The following is a 12,500-nucleotide window of genomic DNA, read 5'->3' on the forward strand; positions in this document are numbered from 1 at the left end:
TTTGCTTAACTAATGATTTTGTGTAGAATATAGATATTTAATCATCAAAAAAAAAAATATTTTACTGATTTTGGGAATATTGCCAAACATTTTTTATTTTTATCTACATTTAACTGCATGAACACTTAGTTATTAAAGATTATGTGTGACACTGCTTCTTATATATATGAAATTACATACATACATACATACATACATACATACATACATACATACATACATACATACATACATACATACATACATACATACATACATACATACACACACACACACACACACACACACACACACACACACACACACACACACACACACACACACACACACACACACACACACACACACACACACACTAAGTATGTATACATGATTTATATTTACAGTGGCTTTCTTAAAAGTATAATGTAGATAATGCTAAATAAATTTTGTGTGAATTATTAATCTCAAGACCAACAGACTGTTGCTTAAGCTGTCACATGTAATGATTATAAGGCTGCTTGAAACAAATATTCTTTTGTCTCTTGCTCTTTTTTCTCAAGAGAATTGGCTTATTTGCTTTGGCTGCTTTACGCTTTTGCTTTTCAACATTCTGTTTGAAATGCTATTTTTTGTTTTGAGTTTTTGAATTACCTTATTGTAAGGTTTTGTCTTTTTTTTTTCTTTCTTTCTTTTTTTTTTTTTTTAATACTTCAGAAGTATAATTCATGATGCTTTTTTAGTCCCGTTCTTTTCTTTCTCATTAATCACACAAAATTAATCTTTCTCATCTAAAGAAAATGTGTAAGGCTCCCTTTGAATCTTGTTTTGTTCTCATGCATTATTTCAAATAACCAATTCCTCGCAGGTGAATGCCCAAGTCTTTGAGATTGCCTCAAAGCTAGAGGAAACTCCTCTCTTGGGCTCACCCACCCTCAGAGACCCCTCCGTCCCCCTGCCAGAGCCTCCCGTGCAGGAACAGGACTCTTTCGAAGGAGCTAAACCCTATACTGATGAAGATATTAATGAGGTGTGTTTGTCCTTTGTGTTTTTTTTTTTTGTTGATACATTTGATGTTTATTTGCTCTCTTGTATTGTCTGTGATTGTTGTATTATGTTACGGTTTATTTGCTTGAGATATGCGTCAGATTATGTTGTTTCAAATACTATTTATCTTGTGGGACTAATATCTTTTTTATTTTCTGATTGAGTGTGTATTTTTGTGCACTGCTTATTTTGTTTGGAATTTTGAACAGGTTATCAGTGATTATGAACAAGTTGGCAGTGTTTATGAAGAAGCTTCTGAGCATGTTGAAAATATATATGAGAATATCACAGAGGAACCTGTGTATGAAAACATATATGAAAAGGTAAAATGATTTATGCAATGTGCTCTTTGTAAAGCATGATTTTTTAATTACAAGGTAGACTTAATGTAATCTTTAAATAAATATCCTTATGATGATTTCTCTCCAAAAAGATAATACAGATGTTATTATTAAATATTATTAAAAGCATTTCTAAATGCATGTAAGATAATATGATTAGTTATGTACAACTTCCTTCGCTGAGGGTAAATGCCTTCGTACTGAATCCCGAAATGTGTGTTTAGGTTGGTGATGAAATCCAGGGCGAGATTGAGGAGCCAATGAATGAACCTCACTACCAGACCCTAGAGGAGGTAAGGGAGGAGGTTAGTGCAAGCGTGGAGCTAGCACCCGTTCCACCATCGCCTCCTCAACAGGTTGCATCGAAGCCACCGCCCGTCATTGAGCCTCCAGAGGTAGGATTCAAACAAGGGCCTCGTTTTACCTGCAGTTAATGGCTGAATTACCTTTAGGATTTAATGAGTGGAATCAAATCATAATTGTAGAGTATGGTAAAATCTAAAATCCCAAAAGTATTTTTGATTTTTATTTCATTTGCTGATAATTTCTCTTAATAGTCAGTGATATAAATATGAGGATATTTTGATCATATTGAGCAAAGAATGAAACATTTTGAAAAAGAAAATATTATCAGCTGCAAGCTGGCATGCAGATTCAAGGCTGCTTTATTAGCTGGTTACAGATTTTTATGCTTTTAACACAACTAACCTAATAAATAGAAGATAGAAAATGATCCAGTATGAAGCTGTATATCTGTAGTTCTAGTAATTATATGGAAGGTGTAATACAGGCTGGAAAAGAGTTTTCAGCAGAGAAATATGCCTTACTTATCTGAAGTTTAGTTAGCTTTGTTACTTGTTCCTGCGACTAAAACAACTGACAGAAGACCAATTTATTCTTTTCTTTGAGGGATTTTATGCATGAAGATTGGGGAATTTCAGCACATGATTTCATGAACATCATATCATTAATGAGGTGATTTCATATACTGATATTTAACTTAAAAAAAGATTCATGTACCAGTGGAAAACCAATAATGATATTATGTTTATGGAAAGTGTCTGAAGTAGATTTTTCATATCAAGTATGAATAAGTGGGCATAGCCATTATTATTTTAGGTGCTGGTGTATTTTAATGTAGCAAATGCATGCAAAAGGGGTATGAAGGAAGGTGATACGAGGTAGCAAGTATAGTGCTTGTGTGCATCGACTCTGTCTGAGACTACCTGATCTTATCCAGTCATGATGAGATGAGACCCAAATCCTATTGTGAAATGTGATACACACACTGATAGGCAGTGCAAAGGATGCAATGTGTTTTTGTTGAGCAACTAATGGCTTTAGATATAGATACAGACATTAAGAAAAAAAATAACTTGACAATGCTAAATACTAACCACTTGTCAAAATTAACATGCAAGATGTGATTTCAGTATTTCTTTCTAATTTATTAATGTTTTTGAATGTAAGGAATAACAATGCTTGATTTTCATGCGAGAATAATAATAGCATGCATATTTAAAGACTCGATAAAATCCAGAGTGATTTTCCGTGCTTGAATAGTAAATTGCACATCTCTCAATAATCAAATAAGCTCTTCTCATTTAACATAGAAATATAGGGACAGATTGAAGAAAATATTACCAGAGTTTCTTTCACAGCATTGGACAAAAAAAAAAAAAAATTTATGATCATAAATCTCATAATGTTTTGGTCATCAGATATTCCGTAAAAATAACTATTGGTTAATTCTATCACAAATAATAGTTCAAGTTTTGACTGATACAAAGGTAGGATGGAGAGCCTTCATGAATGATTAATATGACTAATGCAATGTCACAATGGACTGGGCTCCTTGTGTCTCTAGCAAATGTCAAGATAGAAAAAAAAAATATGGACATGTATATACAAAGTAATAAATAATTCTTCTAAAGCATCGACCTTGTGAAAGAAAAAAGAAAAAGGGAAAGAAAAAGCTACAAAGAGAGAAAGAAAGAAAGAAAATAAAAGGATAAGATTGGTGTCACAGGATCAGGTGTTGAGTGCTAATGCATGACTGGTTTTGGCACTGTGCCGTGGGTTACTCAGGTGCTAGACGTGACGTGGACGGACGGCCCCTCCCAGGCGGCCCCACCCTGCGTGCCCCCTCCCCCCCCTCCCCCTGATGACGATTCTGACGACGATGCATCAGATCAGCCACAGGGTCTTCCAGAGCAGGCGGAGGTGGGTACTGCACTTTGGTCAAGAACATGTTCTTTTAACACATTGAAAAAACAAAAAAACAGAGAAATTGATTTATTACAGGATAAGATGACACAGAGTATTGATTTTTTTTTTTTTTTTTTTTTTTTTTCTTGGCTTCACTTTTAAACTCTTTTCTAAATACACTTTACGTATCTATAAATATATAATTCTTCCTATACGCACATACAAAGCACTCCTTTTTTTGAGCCTTCAATTTTCCGTACTTCTAAATCTGGTTTCCTCTCAGAGCCTTCTAAGATTCTTGTTAAATCTTTTTTGTTCAATATTTCACTTTGCTTTTTTTTGTATCGAATTAATGAGCATCTTAGTTCGACATTTAATTTTTTCTTGTATTTTTTTTGCCTTGGAAATTCAATCTCTTTATATTCTTCTGTATCTTTCTTTCTTTATATCTGATAGACAAGGAAAAAGGTAAAGATACTCATTTGATTTTTTTGTATATATCTTCTAAAAAAAGAGTAGTTTAATTTAAGATGTCATTATTAAAGTAATGAGGTTCAAAAGTATATGAATTTGGTAAAATAAGCTTGCAGTTTTTTGTTGAGTGCCAAATACTTGTACACATTAGTCACAAGTAGGTAAAATGGAACTACTAACAACACCCTAAAATAAAATATATAAATGATTTTTATGAATTAGTTTAAAAGTTTAATTATCATAAAGCATATTATCTATAAAGGATGCCAAGTTGAGTGGAGATTTTCATACTTAAAAATGCATCAATTTTGGGTTCAACTAATGAGAGGGCATATTATGCTCATGACAACATGTTCATTTATGTCACGATATCAAAACAGAATAGACATGTTTTCACGTTGAAACCATCTTTACTTCAGCATATCTGTGTTGACGTTTTTCTTTTTTCCTTGCAAAAGTTTCAAGTAACAGTTGTTATAGAAATAAAGTAAACTTGTGTTGAAATTATTAGGGTAGTAGTGAATATCCCGAGCACTAGTAATAGTCCAGGGAAATTGCATGCCAGAAGATATGTTGCATTCTTAAGGTCAGTACAGTTATCCAAGTTGAATAGAAAGAATGTTTGTATTGTAGATTCTAGTGCAGAGTTGTAGCATTATTTTGCTGAGTACTGTTAATTTTACTGGTAACTGTTGTGTTGTGTCTTTGAAAACTCGTAGATTTTGTCATGCACTTAAGTAAAAAATATTTCTCCTCTCTTTTATTTGATTTCTGATATGTTGAGAAGCTTCAAAATGACAACTCAGATTTTGAAACTACCAGACGAGGGAAAGGAACATGAATTAGATAGTACTATTGTGTTTGATGAAAAAAAAGAATAATAAGTAAAATGAAGTTAGAATTACAATGTCTTGCTCACTGAACAAGATGTGAACAAAAAAGACAAACATTATTATAATTTACCGGATGTATATAGGATGAGCCTTTTACCCGGGAGAACTCGACCCGGCGCATCAAGAAGGAACTCTGGAGAAGGAGGTCAGACTTCTTGGGCACTTCATCCCAATACATTGAAGAAGGTAAGCTGTTGCTCTCATTTCACATACCGGTTTTATAGAAAAATGTAATATACCCCATTTTGAAACATTTTTGCACCTGAAGTCGTGTTCTCAAAAGATACAAGCTTATATAACTAACCATTATATGCAAATGAGGATTAGTCATTTGCTGCAGCCATAAAATTCTTATGCTGGTTTTCATTCCCTAAACAGAACCAACCGTTAAGCCTCCCCCAGACCTCAGTGAGCTTCTGAGGCAGGAGCGTGAGGCAGAACGCATCATGGCAGAGTCGCAGCGTGCCAGGACTCCCATCCAAGAGGTAGCATTTAATACCCATAGATTGAATTTACTTGTATATCTTTTAAGGTTCCCATTATATGAAAAGCCTGATTTATTTTCATTAATAATTTTTGTTTTTTTATAGAAACTCTTAATTAAAAGAGGGAATACCATGTAAGTGTAAGAAGCTAATAATGTTCAATTCTTTAAACAGACACTAAGCAAAGCCGAAATTGCCCGCCGTGAGAGGGAAATAATTGAAAGTCTTGAGCGCTCAGAGCAGCTGAAGCAGCAGCAACAGCAACAGTCACAGTATACTTGGCAAGATCACATGGCTGAGGAAACAACAATGACAGAGGAACAAAAGCAATTAAGTGAACACTTAGAGTACCAGGTGGTAAGTTATCAAAGTTGATTATGGAAAAAGTTGTTTTTCATAGGCATATAGCATTAGACGAGTAATCACATTTGTGCGAGTTTGATAGTACCTCATGACTTAGAAATATATTTTATAATAATTTAAGTTTGAGTAAATCAGCAACATTTAATATAATTGTGTAATGAAGAAGAGTAATTGCATGACAGGTTTTCATTATTGGTTAGTAATCTATACGGAAGAAACCAGTAAGAACAAATAACTTATGATTTACTGTAATCTAGATATAAAGTGTTACTTACTGTATTCTTCTCTATTTTACTTAGTAATATTTAGAGCATAATATAAGTAAATACTTAAATTTATTGTTATTTATTTATATTTTATCAATTAAATATTATTTTGTTTTAAATTAAAGATTTAAATTTTTTGAAAACCAGAGTACATAATTTATATCCTTAGAAGTACACTTAGCATTAACATTCCAGAAGCCTTCTTGTTTACATGAATGAACTGGAATTAGCATGAACTTCAGAATAGCAATAAGTGTGTGTTATTGGTGAAAATCCAGTTCATGTAGAATGTATATGTAGTATATGTAGTTTCCTTGAATAATGAATGCCTTTCTCATATTCATTTTACAGTTGATGAGTGTAGACAGGGATTCCTGTCCACAGGGCTTTAGTTCAGTTCCTCCTCCTCCTCCATCACCTGTCGCTAACCCCACTCATCCTTGTTCTAGCTTAGCAGCTTGCATGCCCTCTCATAGTGACTTCTTTACACTGTCTCCACTTCCGGAGGGAGATGAGGTATCAGGCAGTGCCTCTCCCCACAGGGTGATTTGTTCCTCCCCACCTCCCTTGCCTATTGCACCCCCAGAATGTGGTGTCCCTAGTCTGACGCCAATTCCTGAGGGTGAAGAAATGGCAACGCCTTCAACTACCATCTCAGAAAAGAGCACCCCAACTTCTGATGTTGTTACCCCTTCTCCCTCCTCCCCTCTCGCCAAAATCTCTGCTTGTACATCAGCAAATTCTATATCCCCAGAGAGTGTTCCTTGCACTGATTCTCCCCGCATAATGTCTCCAGAATTGACTGTTACACCTTTCCAGGACATTGCTCCCAGTCCTGTATCATTATCTGCTCCCACAGAACATGTTAACACTGATGAATCTGTAGATCAGACTGCCCCAACCCTCTCAAGTGTTAGTGATCCTATTTACACCAGTTACAGTTCTGTAACTTCCACAACATATAGTTTAGTAGATCCTAATTTACAGACTGAGATAAATATTCAGCAGCCTTCTGAGTCCTCTCCTTCAGTAGATGAGAAAGAAGGGGCTGAAGTTTTACAGCATTCTGATAATGTATCATGTGATTCTGTTATTGCAAATGATACTTCTGAATCTGTGCTTGAAGCTTCTCCTTCATCTGAACCCTGTAGTTCATCACCTCAGCCATCAGCAAATTCAACCATTTCTCATGCACCTCCAGAACCATCACCATCATCACCAAATTCTCATTTGAACTCTCCATGCTTGTTAGATCCTTCTGAGAAACCCACAGCACCTGACACCCAGCACATTACTGAGCCTGTGAATTCAGACTCCCAAACAGTTTTAAGTGCACCTACAGTTTCAGCATTGCAAAGCGAGAAAAAGTCTGAAAAGAGCTCCAAGGAAAAAACTGTTAGATTTAATATAGATGATGAATGCAAATTGTGTGACCAGAGTAGCAGTGATAGCTCTGATGACTCATTACCTCTTCCAAGTGAGCTTGATTCAGATGCTTCCATTGACAGTAAAGAAACTGTAGACACTGTAGTCACAGACACACAAATGAAATGTGAGGAAGAGCATGTAGAAAACCATACAAATATCACCTCTTCTACCCTATCTCCTTCCCAGGCCCAGACTGAGTCAACGTCCTCAGAATCGGATATAGACATCAAGGTTGCCACAAATGTCCCTGTAACCTTTGCTAACATCCCCACAACCCCTCAATCCATTATGGACGCTAAAGAACCGGAGACCATGGAAACGAGTTCTCAAAGTCCTGATGAAATTTTTGAAGCCCTTCCCATTTCCTCTAAAGATACTGTTGACAGTGTGGAAACAGAAGCAGAAATGCTTGAAACCCATGTCATTGAGCCAAATACTACTATTGCTAAAGTTGTTCCAACTCAAACCCAAATGGAAGTTGAAGCAGAAAATAATGTGCAACCTGAATCTAGCCAGCAGTACACAGATCTCTTGGAGTCCCACTACAGTACTCTGGACTACAGTAGCGACTCAGTTGCTTCAACTGGCTCACATCCTGACCCGTATAAGGTGAACTCCCAGGGACTGATAGGCACAAGAGGAAACAGTAGAATACCTTTAAATAATCCTTCCTAGTTTGTTTCAAGAGACTTGTATGATTCGTTATAATTTTTTTTAAATTAATGTTTCCTTTGACTTGTCATTAAGGAAACAAAATCAGAAGGAAACAACTAATCCCTTCATATTTATGGTAATAAACCATATGAAATTCTCAATGTTTATGAAAAAAATTTCAGCATGTAATTTTTTTTTTTCAAAATTGTTTAATCCTCGCACAGACTGATCTTATCACGGACCTTTGGGAAAGCATGATTATTGTTTGCTCTTGTGCTAGACTTACAACGCACTTTATGGGTTATTGTGATTGACCAAAGTAATTATGAAATCTTCTGATTTTCCTATATTATCTAATTCTTTTTTGTTTTATGGGAATGATTATATAAATCTGACTGATTCTATTGGTGGTGGGTCAAAATTAATTTCAAAATCTATTAATGAACTATAATATTTTTCCAAGGCTATTCAAGTGTTAATTTCATATTAACATAAGAAACAAAAACAAGTATGATTTACAGGTAGGAAAATTTGTGTTTTTACTAACTAGCTATTGTATATCCCCTAGAAATTGGCTGAACTGGAGGAGGAAATGATGAGGCATGACCAGGACATGCTTCAACGCGCAGGCAAGCTGGCACCAGCCTCTACAACCAGCACTGATGCCCAGCCTGCCCATATCCCTCCCCCTACCATGTATGCCTCCCAAGAAGGAGCACCTGTGCCTTCACCACAGGCACCTGAGACAGCTGAAAACAACAGTTACAACAATTACCAGCCACCAACACCACAGTTTCCCATCCAGGAATTCTACACAGCCCCCACGTATGAGCCAACACCGCCCAGCAGCCTGGCACCAGCTGAGGGAATGGCCAGCCCAGGACAGAAAGCAGTGTCTCCCCCTGCTGGATCACCCTCTCAGTACAGCACACTGGCCTCTCCCCACCCATTCACCCGGTCTCACTCCCAGTCCAGCATTGGGGCTCCACCCATTCACCCTCCTCTTCAGGGTATCAGGTCATCCCCCACAGGCTCTCCCCGTGATCCCGCTCCAGAGCCCCTTCCCAGGAAGAAGAAGTTGCCGCCACCTCCCCCCAGCAAGCCCCACCAAATTCCTGGAGATTCTACCGAACGTTCTGAAGCAATAAGGTATTGTCTGATGACATTTTCAATTTAACCCTAAGACTAGACTGTATCACTATAAAAAAAAAATAATAATAATAAAAAATAATAATACAGGTTTACAATCTTAGCTGTTGTTGAATGAATATAACATATTTATAGCCAGTATTTCGATCAGTTTAGTATGAAATACATATTTTTTTCCAGATTGAGCCGAATGCCCACAAGCAACACCACCAGTGTCTCACCCCAGCAGCAGGAAAACCAAGGAGAGGCTGTTTCCCCATCAGGTCAGCAGATGTCCAAACAGACTCTCCTAGCGCTCTCTGCCATCCCCAAGCCTCGCCTCACAGACAATGAAAGCTGGATCACCAAGAAGAAACCAGAGTCACAAAGAAGAGATTACAGTAAACATTGGCTTCACCAGGCATGTCATTTATTTCTTTTAAGTATAAGCAGTTTTAAAATATTTGAAGTAAAGAAATTACATCTTCATTTTGTTGTCGAGAGACTGAATGCAAAATGGGAAAATTTCATAACCTGTTTATTAATTGAAATTTACACCTCACAGGAGGCAGAACAGAGAAGACTGGAGCAGCAGGACAGAGTCAACCGCCAGCAACAGGCGCGTGCACCAGCAGCAAAGCCTCTGCCACCTCAGTCAGTCTCCCCTCAGCATCCACCTAACCCACAGACCACCAGCTACCTTCCTAATTACCCACCTCAGAATGCAAGTCCTACCTACTCCAGCTACCCTCAAGCCCTCAAGAACGCATCACCAGTCCACAGCAATAACAACAACAACAATAACAACATGTGGAGAAATCAAGCCACAACATATCAGCCTCTCATGCCCACACAGGCCCCTAATGGTGACAAAGCTCTTCCAGACTCCATTATCCATAACATAACACAGAGAGTCAATAATAAAAACAGCAAGAATACCTACTCCAATACTAACGGAAGGTAAGTATCTAAATATTTTTTTCTTTATATAATTAGTGTATCTATTAAACATCTTATACTTTATGAAGGGCATTAAAAGTTGAAGTATGCATATCCACCAGATAATGATTCATTATTGAAAAACATGTATTAAATATATGACAATTATCTTTGCAGACTAGGAAACACCTACGGCAATAACAATTACCGTGATGAGAATTATCACGATTACATGAATGCCGATGCCTTAAGTGCGCCTTCCACCCACACTCCCCTCTACCAGTCTGGCATGGGGCAAAGCCAGCAGCCTCCATTCAACTCTCAGTCACAGGACCATTCGAGTGGACAAGATCAGAGGCTGCTCAGTGTCTCGGGGAAAAAGAAGTGTTCGCATTGCGCAGAGGAACTAGGTATGTTATTTTCTTGTGTAATGCACTGTGTTGCTGATTTATTTTATTAATATAGATGTGTATGGTATTAATTATGTTCCTGAATATAATAATGTTTATTTTTGTTATTATTGTAATTATGTATTACTGAAGTTTATTAGTGAACAAGATGTTCTCTCCATCTGAGTTTTTAATCAGTTTGTCTTTATTCTTACAGGTCGAGGAGCTGCAATGATCATTGAGAGTTTGCGACTCTTCTATCATATTCCTTGCTTCAAGTGTTGTGTGTGTGGCATACAATTAGGCAATGGGTCAGCAGGTGCTGATGTGCGAGTACGCAATCACAAGCTGCACTGCCATAACTGTTACTCAAACGATGAAGGTTTGTGTGGCCAGTTTCTGTAGTCCTTACATGTTCACTTGATTGAACATATTTATTTTATATTACTCTTGTAATTATTCATATTACTTATGTTCTTACCAATAGGTTTAGGATGACAATACTGATGAATATCAATTTCTTTTATTTATAACCAACCTTTCTGCTTTCACAGGAATGAAATTCAGCAAGGTATAGTTCTGAGCTAGGAAAAAAAAAAAAAAAGGAAAATAAAGAAAAGAAAAGCAAAGTTGTCTCTGGTGCCAAAACTTTGGTTCATGTCGTGAGTTCACTACTTCAAGACATGTCTCAAGGAATTATTATATGGATTACATTAGTTTTGTTTTTTTGTGTGTATTTTAATTTAGGTGATTCATAGTTTAGTAACAATTGTATAGTTTTATCCCCATTTTTTATCATATGTTTGCTAATATCTATTTTTTTTTCTTTTGTTTTATTTTTTTTTTTTAATGTTATGTACAATTGTGTTAATATAACAACCAGACTGTGTTGATGTGTATATGAAAGGTGAAAATCTGTAGATCCTGTGAATGGTTGAGACTTAGTAAGATCTAGTTGCAGATAGATCTTGTAAAAGTTTATTAAGGCTTTTTGTTGATACATAGTTATATGTAGGCAGCTAGAAATTCTACTTAATTTATAAAAAAAGAACAATTTGCACAATCAAATGAATATTATGTTAAACATTAATAACTTGTAAATTATATATTGTAAATATTAGTTTAGTCATAAAACAGTCATTATGAGTAGGAAGAATAACTGCCAGGTGATTTTTTTTTTTACAAATTAATAATTATTATAACTGAAGGGTTCTTTATAAATGAATCTTGTATATTGATTATGTAAGCTTGTAATTAAAGCAAGTACTTTTCAGTGAATTTTTTCCCTTTCATTTGTAACAAAACTCAGACCTACTTTAGCTTCTGGTAATGAAACACATTATCAGCAGAAAATATTTATTAACCCGGGGTGGCATCCCTACAGAGGCAGCCTGTTTGGCGGACTGCACAGCTGCCAAAAAAAGCCTGTGCGCGTTGGGTTATATACACTACTGAATTATTATTATTTTTTTTTTAACTCTGAGGCAAAATGGAAAGTGATTTCTCACATATATTTCTTGTAACAGTTTTTTCAAGTACTTTGGAAAAGGAAATGAGCTTTCTACAGTGATATCAATCCATGATGTATCAAATTATAAAAAACTAAATACACCTCTTCTAAAAATATGGCACAAAACAGACACACAACTCTTTAATTTCAGATAACATTATATATATATATATTGTTTTATATCAAAACTAAATACTAATATCTTTACACTATGTCCCTTTTCATGAAAATGTGGCACAAACAAATATGAAACACTCATGTTGTATTCTACTTGGAGAAATAGAATTTCCTACTAAATCTAATACTTTAACCCTTGAACTAAAGCTTCTTTAGAAAACATAGGAAAGAAACAGGCACCATCGTTACTCAACAACCTCCCCTGCACTGTCTCGTACA

At 36.0% G+C, this 12,500-nt stretch overlaps 2 protein-coding genes across 7 annotated transcripts in view; one reads left to right on the forward strand and one right to left on the reverse strand.

Annotated features, from left to right (window-relative positions):
* Positions 1-11,867, forward strand: part of LOC125041694 (titin-like) — a gene marked incomplete in the record, with an annotated part of 42,713 nt that extends 30,846 nt beyond the window's left edge. Inside the window, 14 exon segments of the mRNA XM_047636884.1 lie at positions 848-1,009; positions 1,236-1,349; positions 1,592-1,762; positions 3,456-3,590; positions 5,026-5,128; positions 5,321-5,427; positions 5,602-5,784; positions 7,671-8,093; positions 8,707-9,287; positions 9,468-9,687; positions 9,832-10,226; positions 10,383-10,615; positions 10,812-10,976; positions 11,149-11,867. Of these exon segments, the coding sequence (XP_047492840.1) occupies positions 848-1,009; positions 1,236-1,349; positions 1,592-1,762; positions 3,456-3,590; positions 5,026-5,128; positions 5,321-5,427; positions 5,602-5,784; positions 7,671-8,093; positions 8,707-9,287; positions 9,468-9,687; positions 9,832-10,226; positions 10,383-10,615; positions 10,812-10,976; positions 11,149-11,171 (3,015 nt within the window).
* The window catches only part of LOC125041695, a 24,774-nt gene continuing 23,684 nt past the window's right edge, over positions 11,411-12,500 (reverse strand). For 5 of the 6 annotated variants that reach the window (XM_047636889.1, XM_047636888.1, XM_047636887.1 and 2 more), the window contains exon 31: positions 11,411-12,500. This exon is cut by the window's right edge and continues 556 nt beyond it. The gene's annotated coding sequence lies outside the window, so the exon portion shown is untranslated. The other variant, XR_007116321.1, reaches the window with a different exon arrangement.

Source organism: Penaeus chinensis, chromosome 31 (genome assembly GCF_019202785.1).
Source record: "Penaeus chinensis breed Huanghai No. 1 chromosome 31, ASM1920278v2, whole genome shotgun sequence".
Taxonomy (NCBI): domain Eukaryota; kingdom Metazoa; phylum Arthropoda; class Malacostraca; order Decapoda; family Penaeidae; genus Penaeus; species Penaeus chinensis.